The sequence below is a fragment of the Heloderma suspectum genome, chromosome 1 (genome assembly GCF_057233095.1).
Source record: "Heloderma suspectum isolate Gila_16-S chromosome 1, 16-S_ref, whole genome shotgun sequence".
Classification (NCBI taxonomy): Eukaryota; Metazoa; Chordata; class Lepidosauria; order Squamata; family Helodermatidae; genus Heloderma; species Heloderma suspectum.
The window spans coordinates 137,125,772-137,146,861 of NC_139458.1; the positions used below are offsets into that span (position 1 = coordinate 137,125,772).

A 21,090-nucleotide genomic window follows, 5' to 3' on the forward strand; every position below is an offset into this window, starting at 1 on the left:
GAATCTTAGGAGGAGTAGCCTGAAACATCCGTAGGGCACCAGTCTGGGGAAAGCTGCTTTACGTGTTTGCTGAGAGCATCTACACACACCAGTCACATTTGCTGCATAGAGCAAGGAGCTCTGCTGGCAAGGCCAAGCTTTCTTACCTTGGATACAAAGAAGAGGGAGCCAAAGTCTGCATGCTGTAGGTGGCACTTCTGATTCTGGCTGACTGACCAGGGATGAAAGAGAGAGCAAATGTTTGTGGCAGAGATGCTGGCACAGAAGTAGAGTGGAACATGGTCTGACGAATATGGTGATCCCACCTACATCCTCCTCGGGCTTATATGTGTCTCCTTCACTCAATGATACCGTTTTGTTTTCGTCACCTGATTTCCAAGAATTACCAGGCAAGCTAGTTTCATTTTCTAAAAAGTGAAAGAAAAAAGACTAGATAACTATCATTGCTCCATATCCAGTGCCCATGGCAAGATCTTGCCATATTTTGTGCATTGAGGGTGGATGGGGGAGCAAATAGCCTTGATGTGCTTCGGCTATTGGGCGGTATAGAAATAAAATAAATAAATAAATAAATAAATAAATAGAGTAGATATGCGTTTTTCGAGTGGGAACCAAAAATTAAATCCAGGGAGGGGGAGATACACACACACATGGAAGAGAGAAGAACCTGAGCAAAGGAAACAGCCAGGCAAGGTCACAATGGAGGCAGCTTTCATTGAAGAAGGGAATGAGTGGTGGACACTAATTGCAAGCTTGCGTATTCAGGTCACTGACTAACCAGAGGTGCATCCAGATAAAAAGTTTCAGGATCTTGAGAACGGTACAGTTTTCTGGATTTCCCATTTTGTTCTTGCACACTTCCTCTCTTCTGCAACTTCCCCCATTCTCATAGCACCGGGCAGTAAACCTATGAGAAGCAAGCACATCATCCAGAGTGCACTTTCGTCCCGCAGTAGCTTGTGCTGCGGAACTTGCAACAGCCCAACAGCCCGACCCTATGGATATTTACTTGGAAATAAGCTTCACTAATTCCAGTGGGACTAACTTCCAAGTAAATATGCACAGGATTGCTGCCTGAGTAGCATCCCCATCCTCCTCCCCCCAGCAGCCATTCTCCCTCCCATCCCTGCTTAAGCACCAAGCTGTACTATTTAAAAATGCAAAAGGCATTTAACGTTTTGTAATAGTCGAGAATGGTGGCTGCACAGCCACAGGGATTCAAACCTGCCAACAGATACTGTTTCGGGGGGCAGGGTGTCCACAGCACCCAGGAATTTAAAACTAATGGTGTCAATGAAATGAAAAAGGATTCAAGAGGATCAAAGGAGATAGTATAAATCGGGGGGGGGGTCATGTGCCCCTCCTCATGCTGATGAACTGCAATTCCCATCAGCCCTAGCCAGCATTGCTGATGTAGAGGGATGATAGGAGTTTAATGGGAGCAATGTGGGGAGAGTTGCTTCCTGATAAAAATGCATAGGACTGGGTTTCATTGATAAGAACTGTAATGGGTCTGTTGGTCTTTTCAGCCTGTGATGACGTACTTTGAAAAATGATTTCTGCGGGAGAGCTAGGAAACTTCCGAACCGAAGCAGGCCACCCATGTTCATCATGTGCCTCTGTGGTTTCCTCTCTATGCCAAGCCTTGGCAAGGAGCAAAAAAGAGCAAACCCAAGATGCCGTTTGTAAACAGCAACTATTGAAAAGAAATCCAGAGTCCTGTGGGGCCTCCACGACTAACAAGCAGATTATGGCATAAGCAACTTTATTGTAGCAACAAAGCCCTGTGTATGGGAGCCTTCCCAAGCCTGGTGCCCTCCGGATGTATTGGACTACACCACCTATCATCCCTGGCCAGCAGGGGATGATAGGAATTGATAGGAAGGCACCGGATTAGGGAAGGCTGGTTTATGGTGCCACAAGAATCGCTGCTGTTTTTGTTACAACAGACTGACGGGGTTTATCCTCTTGGGAATGTGGCAAACGTGGCACAAGTTCCTCCTTACAGAGTGACAGCAAATATCTGCAACAGGAGCTTAGAGCAGGCTGAAGATATTTATGCTGAAATACGTTGTGTCAAAAATCACATTCTGTAGACCTCAAAATTTAATGCGCCTGTCTAGAGTCTAGCCTGGGAGCTATTGCTGGAGAGTGACCTGCATGCTGGATCTGGATATGAGAAAGCACAAGTTCAGTCCTTCCTCATCTGTGATACTCAGGCAGGGGGAACAGCTAGAGAAAAAGGACTGTGGGCAGAAAAGGAGATGCTGCTGGTGCACCATCGCTCGTTTCCTTGGGACTTTTGGAGGTTGAGGCAGCATTTCCAGGCCGTAGCCTGAAACTTAAAATCTGACCTACTTCACAGGGTTGCTATGATGATAAAACGGCACTGAGCTCCTTAGAAGAAGGGCAGGATACAAATGTAACGTGCTCATACTGTCCGCTAAACAGGGAGCTGTAGACAACCTAGGCTCCCATACCGGTGTACCTGTATGAGGTTCACCAGCCTTCTCCATCCTGGTGTCCAGTGCTGGCTCCAGGTTTCTGTGGGCCCCTGGGCAAGGCAGCCTCCATGGGCCCCCTCCTTGCTCAGTGAGTCTCCCTCCTCACCGCCGATGCCAGCCGCTGCTCTCGCTCCCGCTCCTCGTCCCCATCACCGCCACCCCTTGCTTGCTGGACAGGCAGAGAGCCGGAGAGCAAGGCGGCCGTGGGATCTCCTGCTCCCCCTTCCCACCAGCACTGTTGTCTGGGCCAGAGCAAGAGGCTGGGGAACAAGCAGGTTGCCATGGTGAAGGGGAGGGGCAAATCCAGGGGGCTCTTGCCAGTGGGCCCCTGCTGGGGTGTGCTCCCTGAATAGGTGCCCAACTATTCTCACCTTTGATGCTGGCCTTGCCGGGGCCCGCCAAATGTTTATACTAAAAATGTAATGTGTGAAGAAAGGCTATTAGCATGAACATTAAAAAAAAAACAACCAAACAGTTTCAAGGGGGCTTTCTACCCTGATTGGTTTTAAGAGGTTTGTATGTTGGAGCTAGGGCTTACTGATGAGAGAAGATGCTTACGTCTTACTCCTTTATTGGACTCTGCCCATAAGAGATACCTCTTTTTTAAGACCCTGAAAGATGAAATTGGATGAATTCATATTAGCCCCAGGAACACAGACTAAACTGGCTCAAAGGGAGCAAAAGTGGTTTATTTACCATAGTTTAGCTGAGGACTGGGAATGCTGGCAAGGCAGAGCAAAGTTGGGGCATGTACCATGAGCTCCAATTAGATATTTTAGGAGCCAGAAGAGAGGAACCTCCAAGATAGCTCTACCCAGTTATTTTTCTCTGAAAATGCCAGTGAAATGAATGCCCTGCAGACAAATGCATTTCTGTAGAATTGCAGGGACAATGCTTGTTCTTCGCCCTCATTTCATTTCCAGCTGTATCTTCTCATTCCCACCTGTTAAATTAAGGCTGCAATCCTATACACACTTTCCTGGGAGCAAGCCCTATGGAACTCAGTGGGGCTTACTTCCGTCTAGAACAAGATCAAATGGATCACAAGAATTGTAATATGTTCAAGTATAATGCTAAAAATGTTTATAAGAATCAAAATATGATAGTGAAATTTATTTTAAAAATTGGTTTACATGCACATTACGCTGACTCTAAATATTAATATTTGACAAACTAGCAGGCGGTCATACATACATAGTCAATTGAATAAATACATATCACTTTCAACAGGACATGACATTAATAAACTCGCCCAGGTATCAGGGTGAATAGATCAACCTGTGTATATATACAGTGAACCAGCTCAATGATAAGAAATTTAATACATTAATAAGTTCATAAGAACATAAGAAGAGCCATGCTGGATAAGACCAAGATAAGACCAAGTGTCCATCTAGTCTAGCATTTCGTTCACACAGTGGCCAACAAGCTGTCGACCAGGAACCCACAATCAGGACATGAGTGGAACAGCACCCTCCTACCCATGTTCCCCAGCAACTGGTGTACACAGACTCACTGCCTCTGGTACTGGAGGGAGCACATAGCCATCAAGACTAGTAGCCATTGATAGCCTTTTCCTCCAGAAATTTGTCTAACCCCCATTGAAAGCCATCCAAATTGGTGGCCATCCCTACACCCTGTGGTAGTGAATTTCATAGTGTAACTATGTGCTGTCTGAAGAAGTGCTTCCTTTTAAAATTTCAAAAGATGCAAGTATCTTTACAACATAAATTGTTTTAAGTGAATCAATCTAAAGAGCCAATCCAGATTATCTTGGGTAAGAAATCAACAAATGTATTTTGTTTGGTGCATATTTTTGAGTAGACATGCATAACCTTTCCAGAGAGGTGTTAGAGCATTTCTACACCAGGCTAAAATCCTGCAACTTTACTGGGGCTTTCTGCTTCTGTTTTAAATGTAGGATCATGACAGCTCCCTTTACACATACTTCCCTTCCCCACCTTCCTCCCTTACCTGCATTGTTTTATATGTGTCATCATACAGCCACTAGATGGTGCTGTGGTCTAGCTCCTCTTATTGAGGGATTTCCTCTTTTAGTGGGGGAACTCAACACACTGTAATTTGATAGCTCATTGTCTCCAATCTTTTAAAAAACGGGACAAAGGTAATTTAGCGTGGCAGACGCCCTGGAGGCTGACAATGTCATGTAAAGGATCCGCAAACTTCTGTGAGTGGCCAATCTCAACAGCAGGATAAAAGCCTCATGTGGAGAAGCCCTTAGTCTATTGCAGCAAGAACAATGAAGAGTCTTGTGGGACTTTCAAGACTAGCCCATTTATAATGGCATAAGCTTTTATGCACAACAATCCACTTCATCAGATGTATGAACTGTTATCCTGAGTTACAAGTTTTTATATGTAAGAACATGGTTTGGAGTGGTGGGATTGTAAACAATGAGGTCAGAAGGAAATGAAATGCAGAAAGTACAGAAATGCAAAAAGTTACCCTGTTAACAGTGGCCATTCACAAAACAGTTGCTGGGTGATAACACAGACATCCTCCCATCAGTGAGCTGATTAACACATGTAGTGTGATTTTAAAAAAGAGACCTTTGTCCCTGTTCAAGCCAGAGATAGAGTTTAGCCTCTTGATGAATTGTAGTTCAGCTGTTTTGCACCACAATCTGCCTTTGGAGTTCCTTTTTCAAGTTTGGCTATGAATGCTTATGCCATAATACAGGGGTAGACAACTTTTTGGGCTGTGGGCACATTTGAGAAAGTGTCTTGGGCACCACCACAAAATGGCTGCCACAGGAGGCATGGCAAAGGACAAGTAACCTGCCCAAAAGACTGAGTACAAGGCAGAAATGGGGCCCCCAGTGCACTAAAGAATTCCCTTGAACCCACAGTTTTCAGCACCAACAGAGACCTGTTTCACAGCTGCCAGTAAGAAAATGTGTTAATTGAAGGGGGGAAAGCGGGAGGGGCACGGCACCTTGGTGGATGCCAAGAAAAGTGTCCGGGGGTCCATGGGTGCCTGCCATAATACACTTGGTAGTCTTCAAGGCAGAGGTGGTAAACCTGTGGCTCCCCAGGTTGATGTTGGACTACCATACCTATCACGTGCCATTGGCTATGCTGGCTAGGGCTGATGGGAGTTGCAGCCCAACATCTGGAGGGTCATAAGACTCTTTGATGCACTGGATTGCACTGTAAATTACCTTGCAGGTAGTGGGTGCTGCTCCCGCCTTCAGTATCTTTAGGAAGCTTTCTTTGAACTATTAAACAAAAGAATAGCAGTGGGCTCCTGGATCTCTGTCCCTGGCTCTCTTTGGGCTGCATGCATCATGGCAGGAATGGAGGGGACACTAGGCCAGGCTGCTCTATGCCAGGTATTGTTGGACAGGTTTTTACGTTACAAGACATTAAGGAAAACAACACAGGGGCAGAAAAATAATACTTCTATTAGGACCAATCAATATTTACAGTTCCGTTTGCCAGGTTACAGGTTTCACAGAATTCTTCTTTAGGACGAATGTTCAAAGCAAGCATTAATAAAGAGGTTTTAAAAAGTTGATGTTTCTGGGTGAGGGTGTAGTGTTGCACCCTGTCCACAGGTTGTTTCAGTCCTAAGATAGTAATAGAAGAAGCTCTTGCAGACTGAGGCTGCAATCCTATACACACATACCTGAAAGTAAGCTCCGCTGAACACAGTGGGGCTTACTACTGAGTAAACATGCATAGGCTTGTGCTATAAGTAGTTTAGAACTGGCCTTTGTGCAAAAGATTTCTGGCTACATACAGGTACGCTGGGGCAAGGAAGCAAATGGAGGGTCGCATTTGGGAATACAAAAAGCAGTAATTTGCCTAGCTTGTGATCTGCACTATTCGCAACTCCGGAGGGGTTTATATGGTGGAGAATAGAAGTTACATTTGACATTACAGGTGAAATGTAGTCCATCACACAGCAAGTCTGGGGCTACTGTGACATCAACACTGCACTGCCATGGCTTCAATGCAACATTGTGGGTTTGCATCCTAGAAAGGCGGGTGAGTGTTAGAAACTACAAATTAGTACAGTCCAAAGTTCAGACCCTGGAGCTGGGGAGCAACAGAGACAGAAGGGGGAGCAAAGGCAACATTCTAGTGTGTGCTCTCCAGGTGGGTTGAAGTCATCCGATTCCACAAGGGGGCATCTATTATGACAGTCCTCCGGGTGTTAACGACTCAGGCCCACAGGCAAAGAGTTCTGGTTCAGGTGTCAGTGGGACTGGGAAAATGCCTCCTGCCAGCAATGGGCTGTGAATGAAACACAAACTCAGGTGCTTCTCATGAATAGCAACCAGGCAACCTTGTTTTCTAAGACCCTGTACTGCCTCCTCCCTGCCCCCTTCGTTTTCAAAGGCTAAGTTAAAAGTTACAGTCTGCCGGAAAAGTGATTTCCTGTCGTAGTACCCCACATTGTGGGGGTAACTTTTAAAGGGCGTTTACCCCGTGTATTGATCAAAAAATGCATGCAACATCTCCATCTCAGAACTTCACAGCCTTGGCAAATGGCACTGCATCCAGTTCTGGGCACCGTACTTTAAGAAGGGTGTAGAGAAATTGCGACCAGTTCAGAGGAAGGCAACAAAGGTTCAGGGCCAGTGGTATAGAAAGGAACTGCGTATATTTAGCCTGGAGAAGAGAAGATTGAGGGGCGGGGGGCAGGGACATGGTAGCACTCTTCAAATACATGGCTGCCTGTTGCAGAAGAGGGCAAAGAATTGTTCTCTGCTGCCCATGAGGGCAGGACTAGGTCTAATGGACTTAGGTTACAGAAGGTTAGATTTTGGTAGAACATCAGGAGACACTTCTTGATGGTAAGAGCAGTTCAACAGTGGAACCAACTAGCTAGAGGTGTGATGGGCTTTCCCTCACTGGGTTTCCCTCAATTTCCCTCCCAAGCAGAGGCAGGACAGCCATTTGCTAGGGATGCTCTGGATTTTCTGTATTGAGCAGGGGGTTGGAGTAGATGGCCTACAAGACCCCCTCCAACTCTATGATTCTATGATGTGGAGATGCTGCCTGTGTTTGAGCCAACACGCAAGGTAAAGGGCTTTAAAAAGACACATTCACTGCTGAGAGCATTGCCGCAAGGCCTCACTTCTGATTGATCTTTAAGAAGGGCTATAATGTTTAAACTGGCCCTTAGTTTTGCCATAGAATCATAGAATAGTAGAGTTGGAAGGGGCCTATAAGACCATTGAGTCCAGCCCCCTGCTCAATGCAGGAATCCAAGTCAGAGCATCCCTGACAGATGACTGTCCAGCCTCATCTTGAATGCCTCCAGTGTGGGAGAGCCCACCACCTCCCTAGGACCTTGTCAGTTCCACTCACAATGACCACTCATTCCCACCCCACCCACTACACATAGACAACTCTATTCTTCTGTTTTCTTCATTTGATTCCATTATCACCCTCTCCTGGACTCCCTATGCCTCTTGTTCCTCTCCAGGTCTGGACATCTTAGCTGCTGGTGTCCATAACACAGCCTAAACATGTTAATCACGTATCATCAGTTGTGTGAGTCTGGAGTAGGCCATGGTAGAATCAGTGACAGTGTTTGGTGGAGTTAGGGGGCAGGGTGTTTGTGATGACCAAGCTGACCTATTTCTATATCCCTGCCTCTGTCCTTGTCCATTTCCATTAGGGATGTACGAATCCCTTACCTGCCGGTCGGGGCATCTGCTGGTGGGGGGAGGTGATCCGTCCCTCCCCCCTCGGAATCCTCCCCGGCTGCAACCAGACTGCCGGCCGCCGCTGCTGCACTGCGGACTCAAATGGTGGCTGCTACGCCATTTGCGTCCCTGCTCCTTTCATGATAGGCTACGTAAGTATTTACGTAGTCTATCACGAAAGGAGCAGGGATGCAAATGGCGTAATGGGCGCCATTTGCGTCCCTGCTCTTTGCCGTGATAGGCTATGTAAATATTTACGTAGCCAGTCACAGCCACGGGCAGGGACACAAATGGCGGCCGCTATGACGGCCACTGTTGTGTTCCGCAGGCTGGCTACGGAAGGAGGATGACCCTACCTGAAGCATCCGCCGCCAGGTAGGGTCCGTCCCGGGGGGGACTTTGGGGGGTGGCGGTGGGGGGGGGTAGTCCATTCCGCCACGGACTCCTGGGGGCCGGATTCCAAAGAATCCGGCCTCACTGGAGTCCATGGCGGATTTCTCTAACATCCCTAGTTTCCATCTCACCATTCCCCAACCTTGCTGTTCTCCTCATCTCTTACCACCTTCTCCCTCCCATAATCGAGACTAGCAGCAGATTACCACATCATCATTGGCTGTGCTTTGGTGACACACAGTTTTGCATCCAAAGGCTGCCATAGAGATGCAAACCCAGAAACCCAGTGTAGTTAAAACCAGGACAATGCCACGCATGCCTGCACAACACGCCTGAAAAGCAGAACATGCGACAGAGAATGAGATGGCTGCTTTGTGGCCCTCCACTCAAAGTAGCAATATATATATTGGGCAGTCTTATTGGCAGCTGATTCCAAGACCAATTTATTTATTTAGAAGTTCTGTTGATTTTAAGGCTATTGGGAGCCCAGTGCTCTCGATATATGTATATGTTGTTCAGTGGCAGAACTGAAACTGAGAAGTTCTTGGAGAATTCATGCCGGAAGATACCGTGGCCACAAAAGCCACAGGACACAATCATAATCAGGCAGGTGCAGCAGTGCCTCTAATGGAGGCTTACGTTGCCTCTGTGACTGGAGATATATGTACAGTATAGACTTAAACCAGTTTAGCAGTTATTCTCTCTTTCCAGGGAACCTGAGAATGCTAATTCTATGAGCGGGACTAGGAATCTCTATCAGCGTATTCTCGGTACCCTCGCCAGACTTCAATGCCCAAGACTCTTTGGGGGAAGCTGTAGTCCTGAGAGAGGCCTTGCAGCAACGAGAGCCCACCAAGTCCAAGCTTGTGGTAATCAGAGTTGTGCAGAAAAAGTGTATTTGCACAGTATGTCCTGGTTCCAGAAAATGGATATTCTTCTTGAAGACTACATGCATGTTTGTATGCACATGCGTGCATATGCGATTTACTGCACGCGTCTACACCGCAGATGGGGTCCAGTATTAACTTGGCGATGAATATCTCCCTACCCCTTCCCCAACTCAAGTTCAATCAACTGCGTCAGCACCGGCTGTTCTGAAGTGGTCTTCATGGAACAGAGACTTTGGCACAGGACATACTCACCACAATCTGGTGCAGCATTTCACAGAAATCCTCCTTTCCACTACATCTGATGTTCCAGTTACAGGGGTCATACACTAAATCTATCACATAGAATATGTTGATCACAGCCACCACTATTGTGCAGATGACAGAGATGACAAGGCAGGCTTTCACCTGAAAGAGAAGAACTAATTAGTGGTGTGCTGAAAATTTCTCTTACATTTCCCCCCCCAAACTTTCTCATTCAATTTGATAGAAAAGAAATTGCTTTCAAAAAGAAATTCAAAGGAGAATAAAATTTTGGAGAAATTATCATGGGTTGGTTTCTGGATTCTTGTGCTTGCTTTACTTGTGAGGTAAAGAAGAGTGCATGAGTGTCCTGTCTTTCACTGTACAGGCATCTCTCCAGCAGCCTGTAGCCTTCTTGGCTTCCAGCACTTCAGTTAAAGCCCAGGGGAAGAGACATCATGAGATAAGTCCTCCCATAGGCCTTTTTCAGATCAGGTAGTGCAGATAGCCTGGGAAGCTGCAGAGCAATGGCAAGATGTGTAACAGAAAAAAGAAGAAAAACACAGCACCTTGATTACCTCACAGTGATAGGTAAGCTCAAAAACGCCACTAAAAAGTTCAAAATAAATTATAAAATGTCCTGAGAGCGAGGCAGAAAAATGGAAGCCTCTTTCAAGGGGGAAGAAAACATCCAGGAAATTGGAGGAGAGATTTTGGCAGAGTTGTAGCTCCACTTCTTCCCAGGAGCTAGACACAGTATTGCCCCCCTCACACCTGTTTTGTGGAGGATGCAAAATGGGGTCCAGGCTGCCAAGGCGGTTGCGGAGAAAAAAAGAAAGAAGCTGTGCTACAGCCCCTGCCAATGGTGAGCTCAACCTGTAAGAAACTCTTGAAGAATTTCTCCTCCCTCTGGGGAAATTCGGTGAAATTGTCCCCCCAGTTTCTCTGCCTTCAGGTAAGGTGGAGAATTTTGAAAGGCAATTTGTACACAGCTCTAGCACTAATGCTGCCACTTCTAGCTTTGGGTTTGCCACCAACTTTTGGTTTGTTTTTTTTAAATACTTTTTTTCTATTTTTTATCTTTATAAATGAAATAAACAGTACCAACAACCTAGTCATTATCTACAGTTTCCAACAATACAGTATTCTTAGGAGGACACAGCAATAACAACAACAACAACAAAGAACAGAAGAAGGAAAAGGAAGAAGAAAGCAAAAAAGAAAAAGAAAAAATATAAAAAAGTTGCTTAAAAGGATTAAATTTAAACTGCATTACACACAAACTTCAAGTATCATTCTAATTAAAAGTTATACCTATAACATTGCCAATATTACAATTCAGTACAGCATAGATAATCAACCTTACATTTCAATATCATATCCTCAGTCTTATAGCAAGGAAGCAAGACTACAATTAATTTCCAATAACCATATATTGCCCTTTAGTTAGCATATAATAGTAAAGCTTAACAATGTAACCAAAAATATTACTAATCAAAGTCTCATAATGATAGTAATAATAATAAAAAGGAAGGAAATTAAGAAGGATAAGTAATAATAATAACTTTATGCTATCTATATTTTAGATAGTGTCATTTCTAAATCTATATAGAATGTATACATACCTATACACACACAAACAGGAATTTTATTATACGGTATATCATGTCTAATGTAAAAAAGAGGAAGGAAGAAAAAGAGAGAGAGAAAAAAGGGGATATATGTAAACAGTCCTCTGGACCTTATAACCCAAATAAATCCGAAAGACAATAATAATTGAAAAGTTCCCAGCTCATGAGGCTGGGGAAGATGTCTCCTGTGCCTTACTTTGAATGCCAGCTAGTGAAGCCTCCGCCATTTCATGATTTAAAAACTTTTTCATCTGGCCTTCAAAAAGAATGCAAAATATAGCAGGATATTTGATATGATATTGCAGATTCATTTGTCTTGCGTGATTTCTCGCCTTGGTAAATTGCCTTCTTTTGTCAGCGATTTCTTTAGTGTAACCCAGAAGTAACATAACTTTGTCTTGTGTTGGTCCCCCCAAAAGTTCTCCCACTTCCCTTGCCAAGTGCAAAATATGATTTTTTGTAGAAACTCTTGCAAATTGAACTATAACAGTATAGGCAGTCCCTTTGATGCCACGAACTGGACCTGGAACATGCATGCTCAATATCAAATAAATAATCAGATGGCGGAGCGAGTAGCTCATGCTGAAATTTATCCAAGAATTTAAACAGACTTATATGAGCAGGCAGATCTTTGATACCAAGGATACGCAGATTCACTCTACGAGTATATGCCTCTGGTTGGGAAATTCTTGCAGACAGGATATTATGGAAGGCATGCATAGTCATCTCTTGTGCAGACACCTTGGAGAGCATTAACCTTCAATTCCATCTTTTGCAAAGAACTATTAATTAAATCCACACCACCAATTTTTGTTGATTCCCCTCCCCAGGGCTGAAATCTGGTGGGGCCTCCCACCACAGTACACAATATGGGTGCCTGTGATAATGCGGCTCCTTGGGCTGCAAAGGTAGAAGATGAATGAAGCAACGCTGCCACAAAGTGGTGATTATTTGTTAGGAGGGATGCACTTTTGTGTGTGTGTGTGTGTGTGTTTGTAATTGTGGTTTTTTATAAGCAAACGCAAAAGATAAACAGCAAAAAAAAAAGCAGAATCATTTTACAACAAGAAAAGGTTTCTGTCTAATCTGGTGTGTTGCCAATTATCATTCCACTACATAATAAAGTCGTTCCACTTGTCTGCAGAGAAATTATCTATTGATTTCCCATTCTTCTATGAATACTTTCAGAAAGTTTTTCAATTTCTGCTATTTCCAGGCATTCAGTGAGCCATTCATTCACCGTAGGTGGATGCACCTTCTTCCAGTTTCTAGCCTATAGTACTTTAGCTGCTGACAATGAATTCATAAGTAACGTCTTTTTAAGCCTTGTAATGACAGATTCAGTTGCATTGAAAAGAACCAAAAGAGAGACAATTCCACATTAATACCTGATATCTGTGATACCTAAAGCCTGGTTAATAGTTGTATAACATTGTGAAGGCACCACTGACCCTGATCTGAAGGTTCTTTGGGTCATCTTCTAACAGGGGTGGGGGCGGGGGGAATAACCCTTGACTAGTATAACATGGGGAGAGGACCTCTTGTCTTTCCCACAAGTTTCCCAATGCACTCACAGAGCCCAGACGGTTGGTTTTGTCTGCTGCAAGTGTGAGGATGCCTGCAAAGATCAACTGGAGACAAAGCATGAAAGAATAATAATGTGACAAGACTCAAGACGTGTTTACAAATTCACACAAGTAATTCAGAATAACAAACCATTCCCAGTTCTGTCTTCACTATACCAAACGCAGGCTAGAATTACCATTCCGCCCTCTAAACATACACTGAAGCAACAGGGAAAGTCAACCCACTTATCGTGCATTAACAACCTCTGAGTGTGTGACTAGTCTGTGTTGATATGTATTTATTTGATTTATAGCTTGCCTTCCCACCAAGGAAATGGCACTCAAGTTTAAGAGCCAAATGTTAAAATAAAAACTTAGTTATCATAAAACAAACACATTAAAACTCAACAATAAAAGAATGAAAATGGCACCCAACCCAACAGACCAGCTTACATGCCAAAGGCCTGCTTTGAATAAAATAGATGTTAATAGATGTGAAATGCAAAGCAGAGTTATACTGTATTGAATATAGGTTTTTTTCTTGCCTAAAAGGGACTTCATATTTGCCTCTGTGTAGCTAGATCTGAGCCATTTGGTTTTGCTTTCATGAAGGCCATAGTCCTATGCATGCCAAAGAGTGCCATCCCCAATGGGATGATATTCACAGAGCAATCCCATGCATGTCTATGTGGAAGTAAGTCTCGCTGAGTTCAACGGAGTTTACAAGTATAGGATTGCAGCCTCAGTGAGTTTCATAGGTGTGGTTGTGAGTGCTTCCAGATGGAGGGCTCCCAGTCCAAAGGCATTATGCAGCTACTCTGTCTTTTCTTCCTTAACATATTTTTTTCTGATAAGAAATAAAGTTGGAAGAAGTGGAGGGGAAATATGGAAAGGCTACAAATGGAAGAGGATGATGTCTAGAACCCCAATAAAAATCTGTGAATGAGGCAGGGTGATTGCACAATAAATTCCTCATCCAGAAGCACTCTGTCTATGCCTGAAGTTGCTTTTAGTCAAATTGTTCACTAAGGGCTTTTCTACATGAGGCATTTATCATGGGCTCGTCATTCCCTACTTAGAATTGTTTACAGATTCTTTAGACAATGTCGTGACCCTCCAATTTTGCTTCTGTGTCTAAACAGCACTTTTGGGGAGTTTTTCTTAGAGCAGGGAAAATGTAATTGTGAAAGTGAAAGAAAGCACAATTTTCTCTTGTTTATTTATGCTCTTCTGCTATACCACAGTGCCTCCTAGAGGTAGCAGAAAAGCAAACACTCCTCATGTAGTGTTCTGATCTCTGTTCTGTGATGAAACCAAAAGTTAATAATCAGATTAACAGCCTCGTGTAGAAAAGCTCTGAGCATCATTGAGAGTGACCCATCCTTATCCTCACCCACCCACAACAGCAGGTAGATGGGGGTAGTTTCTTCCTCTTCTGTCCCGCACTCATGTTTTAGAGCACATGCAATTATTCCTCAGGAGGACGTATATCTTGTTGGAGATACTTTAAAAATAACCACATGCTGTTAAAATATACTGTAATATTTTTTGCAGAATATTATCTAGGATCCTTGCGAAATTGCTCACATATAACAGGGGTGGAGAACCTCCAGCCCACGGGCCAGATATAGCCCATGGGGTCTCCTCAACTGGCACACAGTCTCCCCTCCTCACTCTGTTCCCCAGTGCATTCATTAGGCTTGAAAAAGGCCTTCCACTGGCACAAATGGAAGGCCTTTTTTTGAGCCTAATTGCTGCATGCAGGATCTTCATGTGCGCAAATGGATATATGTTATGTCTCTGGGTGTAAGTGGGGAGACTTCTTCTGGTTGGGGATGGTGTTGTGATCGGCTTTTCGCTGCGTCTCTCCCGAGTTCCAGCTTTAAAAATACCTCTTTGAGATTGTCGTGTTATCTGGGTATTTGCAATTAAACTTGCTTAAGCTTTCGTTTTCTGTTTCTGCACTTATATTTGCTTGTTGTGCTTTCGGATATGAGAGGAGGATGGCAACACCAAGGGGGAAGAAAAGCTTGGGAACACTGCCTACCTCCGCAACTGCCCCTCTGGCAAAGGTTTCTAAAGAAGCGATAGAGGGATAGGAGTTGCTCGTTCGGACAAAAAAAAAATGTCCTCACAGTTATCTTTGCAGTCAAAGAAGCTTGAACAGCTTGAGCAGCTCGAACAGCTTGAAAAGTTGAAACAGCTGAACACGATTCAGGATTCTATCAGTACCCTTCAAGGGTCTGTGGACTCAATGAATATTTGTCTTCAAAAGATGGAGTCAAAAGTTAATATACTTGAAGACCAGGAAACTGCTACAGATGCCTCTCATAATGTTCTGTCAGCTCGAATTTCTCAACTGGAGGCCTTTGCTCAGAGAGCTAATCTCCATATTCTTGGCTTCAGAGATCTGGCTACAAATCTCCGTCTTGCTGAGTTCATGGATACATATCTGCATGAGTTATTGGCTTTGCCTTCTTAACTTCCACTTGATGTTGAGCATGCTTATTGTGTTCCCGATTCTACACGAGGCATCAGAGCAGGACCTGTTATTGTTCAGTTTCTGTGTGCCTCCACGAAAGATTATCTCATGCATTTAGCAAGAGAGCAGGGTGAGCTTCGGTGAGGGCCAGCCACTGACAAGATTATGCGCTCTCCTGATTATACTAAAGAAATCGCTGATAGAAGAAGACAATTTATCAAGGTGAGAAATTTGGCAACACAAATTAATTTGCAATAACATATCCTGCCACATTTTGCATTTTTATTGAAGGATAGATGAAGACGTTTTTAAGCGCTGATGCTGCAGAATCATTTCTCACTGGCATTAAAATCAAAACGAGGGATCTGACTTCTTCAGTTTGTTTGGGTTATAGTTGATAAGAAGTCTGGGCGGCATGCCAGATCAAATGCACTGTATACTACTGCTTCCTCCCCCTCATCTCTCTCTCTCTCTCTCTCTCTTATACATTTTGAGTAAATACAGGATATATGTAACTACTATATTAAATTTAGCTTAGTAAGGTTAGTACATAACCTTATATATGTATAGATAGATATACATACATACGCATGTCTGTGTATGCATGTGTATGTATATGTATACACATATGCATTTGTATGTGTGTGTGTGTGTATGTGTGTATATCTGTATGTACACAAATGAATACATCTCCAAATACAATATTAGTTGAACTATCCAATTGGTTTTTTAAAAATTCTTTTAAAAATTATTATTATTACTATTTCTTGTTGGTTAAATTTGTATATTTGTAATTTTGCTTGTGTATCTTACCTTGTAAGATACACCGCCTTCAACTGGGATCCAAAAACAGTGCAGCTGAGAGTGAGGCAGGGGTATTTCCATTGGACGTCTGAGAAAAAATGCAGGGGTGCTAATCTTTTTCACTCACTCACTCACTCACAAACATTTTAGGCTGTCAAAATATGATACTCTATGGAAGCTTCACCCTCTCAACTCAGCCCTCATGGACAGATCCCTTCTCATTTGAACAGCCCCCTTGCGCACTCCCTTAGTGCCCCAACATTGCCCATTAGCCTTTCCTACGCTCCTTCCTTATATCTTTCCCATCCTGCAACAGAAACAGCCACACACCCAGCTGGATTGAACCCCCCTCCCCCCCCACACCCCTTCTTTCTCCTCTCCCCACAGCTGATTTTTTTCTGTTTCCCCTCCCTCCGCCAGAGCAGGTTGCATTTGGCAGTTCTGCTTACTGTGGAAATTAATGTTCAAAAATTAACAGTGCAATCCAATGGGTGTTTATTTTGAATTAAATTTACAGAGATCTTGGGAAGGCAGCTAAGGCTGCAGTCCTACGCACACTTATCTGGGAGAAAGCCCAACTGGCAATTGAACACAGTGGCACTGACGTCTGAGTAAACATGCATAGGATTGTGTGATAAATCCTAAAAACTGGCACAAACCAGCCACCTGCCCTGCCCCATAAGTAAATAATGGTGGCAGCGCTCCCACGCCCCACTGCTGGTGCCCCGGCCAGCAGCAGCAGCAGCAGCACAGAGCAGGGACTGGAGAGAAGCCAAGAGCTGAGGAGAAGGGGGGGTGAGGAGGCTGCAGAGCTCCCTCAGGCACCCTCTCTCGCTCGCTCGCTTTGCCTGGCCGGCTCTGTGTAGTAGATGAGAGGCAGCCAAGAGGCAGCCGCCCACAGTCCCTCTGCTCCCTCCTCCTTCCCTAGCAGACTGTGACCCGGCTGGGGGCTGGCTTCAAAAAAAGTGCCGGAGCGAAGCCCCAGCGCGACCCGCCACCACTACGCCGCTGGTTATCCTTTTCTACAACAAAATAGTGCTTATTCCTATGTCAATGTATTTAGCATCGGGACAACAGAAGCAAGCCCCATTTTATTCCTCTGGTCATTATACTATGATTTATGTGAGTTTAAAATGCAAATCTGCACATGTTTAATATGCAAATCTGCAACAACAACCACATTGAAGTTGTTTCCTTTCAACTTCAATGTGGTGGTGTACAGAGGCCAACTGCCAAAACAGTTATCCTTGTTCCAATATTTCTGGCCCTGACTGTATATACTTGTTGGATCAGAGCACTAGGTAATGTTGTTATGGTGCAAAAGCTAGGTTTGGAATTTCCAGAATTTCCAACCTCGTTCTCTTACCAGGATTCCAGAGAAGAACTGAATACCAAGGTTATCTGTGTAAGAACAGTGGAAAGTGAGAAAGAGGGTTTCCAAACCCACCTGAAGCAGCCCTAGGACCACCAGCACTGCCTGGAAGAGAAAGAGAGACTTCATGGAGTACAGTGTAAGGCCCTTACTTATAATACCACACTAGAGACTTCCCCTTATGAGAGAGTCATAAAGGGAAGTAGGGACATTTGTGGAAAAACCACATGCAGATGTATTCCAGGTGTCCCTAAGACTGATATACGGGTGGAGAATCAAACACAAGGCATGGAACTCAGCATTCCAAGACTCTCAACTTCCATTGTTCTGTTTAAAGCAAGTTTATAGTCCTTATAGATTCAGAAGAGGAAAAAAACTCAATATGTCTTAGAGGTCAGAGGGAAACTGAACAGAACTTTGTTAGTAAGGAGTGGAAGTTTGGTGCCTCAGAGATCTGATGCTAAACAGGGCCCCATAATTTTTAAGGTGAAAAGGAGAGATTCCTGGCAGGCGCAACTCATCGCTGAGTGGCTAGCCAAGCTTGGCCAAGGCCTCACAACCTGTTGTTTTAGGAAATAACCACTTCCTAAGGCAGATTCAAAGTCATTCAGCTCCAGCAGGGGTGGGGAACCATTTCCAGTCCAAGGGCCAAATTCCAATCTGCGAAAGGTCTCAGAGTGCCCATTTCATCTGTGGGTGTGGCCAGAGGCAAAGTGGGCAGGGCCAAACGTGATATGAAGTATGGAGGACAAGCCCATAGATCCTGTAGAGCCCACCCAGTCATCACTCACCCCCAAAGCTCTGGGCTGAATTCTAAGAAACTTCTGCAGCAGAGGTTGTTTCACACTACTGTTTACACTTTCCACAGATTTGGACCTGTGAGTGTCATGGGGAGAGTGAGAGTTAGGGAGGCAACAGGTTTGATGTGTAGAAATTTCACGTAATTTGTAAGTTTGTATTTGACCTTTGTTTTACCAAGAAACACCCCCACACACACTTTGCCTTCCTTCTGAAGGGGCAAAAATAGATATATCAAGGATTGGTTAATGTTTATGTCAACTCTGCTGTATATTCTAAAGTAAATTTTGCTAGTGCATCAGTTTCATAGGCAAGAATCTATATTCTTGCTGGGGGGTGCATGCTAGCTGGAGGATGCTGGGACTTGTAGTCCAACACATCTAGAAAGGCCCCAGGTTGAGGAAGGATGAGCTACAGCAAGCATTAGAGTTCTAATTATTAGACATTAGAACCAACATTTTCCATGTTTATTTCCTTGGTTGCACTTTGACTTTCCTTGTGTTTAATAAACTTCCCTCCTTGGTTGATTAAATTGGCATATTCTGATCTGGCAGAAGGTTCTGGCTCATTTTCTCTCACCCCACTGTATTGCCTTGGTCCTCTCGGCCAAGTTACAACAGAAGCCTGCTAACCTTCTTGAGGAATTGGGTGGGCAGAGATTGGAAGTTGGCAGAGTTGTAACTTAGTACCCCACTCAAAACTGTCCCCCTTAATCCAGAAGAGTGCTACTGCTTTTTAGCTCAGTACAGTGCAACTGCTATGAAAGCTTTGGCTATTTAAGGGTGATTTAGTCCCGGGGTAAAGCTAGAGCAACTGGGCACCCATCTGATTTAGGTAGCCTATGAGCCCTGGGGTGGGGTGGGGGTGAGGAATCTCCAAAGGAGCCCAAGAATGTCTTGGGGAGCAATCCAGAAAATGGGAAGTAGCCTGTCTTAAACCAGGCACTTATTGCTATGGATGGTTTTATAAACTGAGCTGCTGTCCTGTCAGTGAGCACCAGCCATTACTGAGACCCATTCCGGGTTCCTTCACACAAAGCTTTTATCTTGCTGTTGAGATTGCTCACTCACAGAAGTTTGTGGGTCCTTTTCATGACATTGTCAACCTCCAGGGCACATCCAGAAGTATTTCCTGATTATTCCATCTCGGAAAGATCCGAAAATAATGAACTCTAAAAATTAAGTTGGATTGTAATGCTATTAAGGCAGCCACTAGATGGTGCTGTTTCATTGAGATCTATGGAACCTTGAAAATTAAAAACTTCCCCTCTCAGCAATCACGTGGTCACCATGATCTGGGAGTCCACTGTAAATGCAGGCTGAATCTACACATAACTGTATAACTGCTATCATATCATTATCATAACTATTGGTACACATGACACCAATGGGCACCAATAGTTATGATAACAGTATGATAACAGTATAACTGCTATGTGTCGATTCAGCTGCAGAAGGGCTCCACAGTGGGAGGACTATGGGTTTTTTCTTTAATGTAAAGGTAGCCTCTATCTGAGACTGTTAATACCCTGCATCTGCCTTTGGTTTCGTCACAGAATTTTGATCTGAGCACTACACAAGGAGCATTTCCTTTCCTGCTTTTCTACTACATAACCCCTAGGTGGCACTGTGGATAGCAGAATAGCATGAATATACACAAGAGGAAACTGCATTTTCTTTTGCTTTTACAATTAAATATTGCACTTTGTCCGCTCGAAAACCCCCCCACCAAAAGCTCCAGTTAGACCAGAAATGAAACTGGAGGATCACGACGTTGTCTAAAGAACCCATAAACAACTGTGAGTAGGGAATGCCAAGCACACAATGCGAATTATCATCTTTGTGTAGAAAAGCCCTGAGTTTTATTCAAATCTCATACAGATGTGGATTTTAAAACCCCTCAATGCTACCAATACACCTCAAGGGGAAATATCAGTTTGGGACTGTGGGAAGTGGTCTGGTATTAACAGGCAATCATTTGAATGGGCAATGTGCCTAAAGCAGGGGAGGGGGATTTGTGACCTTCCAGATATTGTCAACTACAATATTCACTATCCCCAACCATCAGCCATGTTAGCTGAGGCTGATGGGAGTTGGGGTCCAACATCTGGACAGCCACAGGTTCCCCACTCCTGGAATCAAGAATGATGGGGTGGGCCAGGATCAGGTGACTGACAGAGCAGGAGAGCTTATGACCAGCATGGGGGTGGAAAGGGAGACACAGAGGGGGCCCACGGATGCAGAGGGTCCCACAGCCTGGAATCGCTTCAAGCACAGAAAAATAAGCAACTTCAGGCACAATCCGATGCATACTAGTCTAAACATGCATAGGATAGCAGCGGCTTGCAAGACCAGAACACAAACTGCATCTGATTAATTTTCCAGGGGCCGTGGCATTTGTCAGTACCATTAACATCCTAGTCCTATGTATTTTGACTCAGACGTCTACACACACATTCAATCATGTGTGGCTCCCATGTGTGGACATGATTGTACCCTTAATCTGCACTCCATAACAGGTAAGGCTGTAAAGGAAGTTACATCTCCTATGATTTTATTGTCCCCACTTCTGCCTCTTTAACAGAAGCCGGAAGTGCCAAAATTAAGCCCGAGACCAAATGTTGCCTGCATACTTTCTGCATGCAGGGAGCTGTTATAGGAACAGAAGGAAGGGGGACAGCTCTTATTCCAGCTTACCTGCAGATGATTCAAATAGTCCACTGAATGGCCCA

The 21,090-nt window shown here is 44.3% G+C and overlaps 3 protein-coding genes and 1 long non-coding RNA gene across 6 annotated transcripts in view; 1 reads left to right on the top strand and 3 right to left on the bottom strand.

Moving 5' to 3' along the window:
• The window catches only part of LOC146357993 (membrane-spanning 4-domains subfamily A member 5-like), a 29,304-nt gene extending 29,003 nt beyond the window's left edge, over positions 1-301 (bottom strand). For all 3 annotated transcript variants that reach the window (XR_014792589.1, XM_084860306.1, XM_084860317.1), the window contains exon 1: positions 147-301. Coding sequence is in view for 2 of the 3 variants with exons in the window: in XM_084860306.1 (XP_084716432.1) it covers positions 147-280 (134 nt within the window). In the remaining variant the exon portion in view is untranslated. The remainder of the gene's footprint in view (positions 1-146) is intronic.
• LOC146357977 (uncharacterized) overlaps positions 1-21,090 on the bottom strand; it is a 717,854-nt gene that overhangs the window by 649,448 nt on the left and 47,316 nt on the right. The window lies entirely within an intron of this gene.
• On the bottom strand, positions 6,719-20,669 carry LOC146357994 (membrane-spanning 4-domains subfamily A member 4A-like). Its single transcript, XM_084829606.1, has 6 exons — positions 20,535-20,669; positions 17,556-17,666; positions 12,913-12,969; positions 9,720-9,872; positions 8,784-8,909; positions 6,719-6,763 (listed from the first exon to the last, which is right to left on the bottom strand). Exons 1-6 carry the CDS (start codon positions 20,667-20,669, stop codon positions 6,719-6,721), a joined length of 627 nt encoding a protein of 208 aa, XP_084685732.1.
• TCN1 (transcobalamin 1) overlaps positions 17,613-21,090 on the top strand; it is a 48,371-nt gene continuing 44,893 nt past the window's right edge. Inside the window, exon 1 of the mRNA XM_084860261.1 lies at positions 17,613-17,700. The gene's annotated coding sequence lies outside the window, so the exon portion shown is untranslated. The remainder of the gene's footprint in view (positions 17,701-21,090) is intronic.

What these genes read in the sequence shown, in the direction of transcription:
- LOC146357994 (XM_084829606.1), bottom strand. Translation starts at nt 20,669, where the DNA reads ATGCATCGGATTGTGCCTGAAGTTGCTTATTTTTCTGTGCTTGAAGCG. An exon ending in AAACCAACCGTCTGGGCTCT is followed by an intron (nt 9,873 to 12,912) that starts GTGAGTGCATTG and finishes CTTCTCTTTCAG; the next exon opens with GTGAAAGCCTGCCTTGTCAT. An exon ending in AAATGCTGCACCAGATTGTG is followed by an intron (nt 8,910 to 9,719) that starts GTGAGTATGTCC and finishes TCTGCTTTTCAG; the next exon opens with GCGTGTTGTGCAGGCATGCG.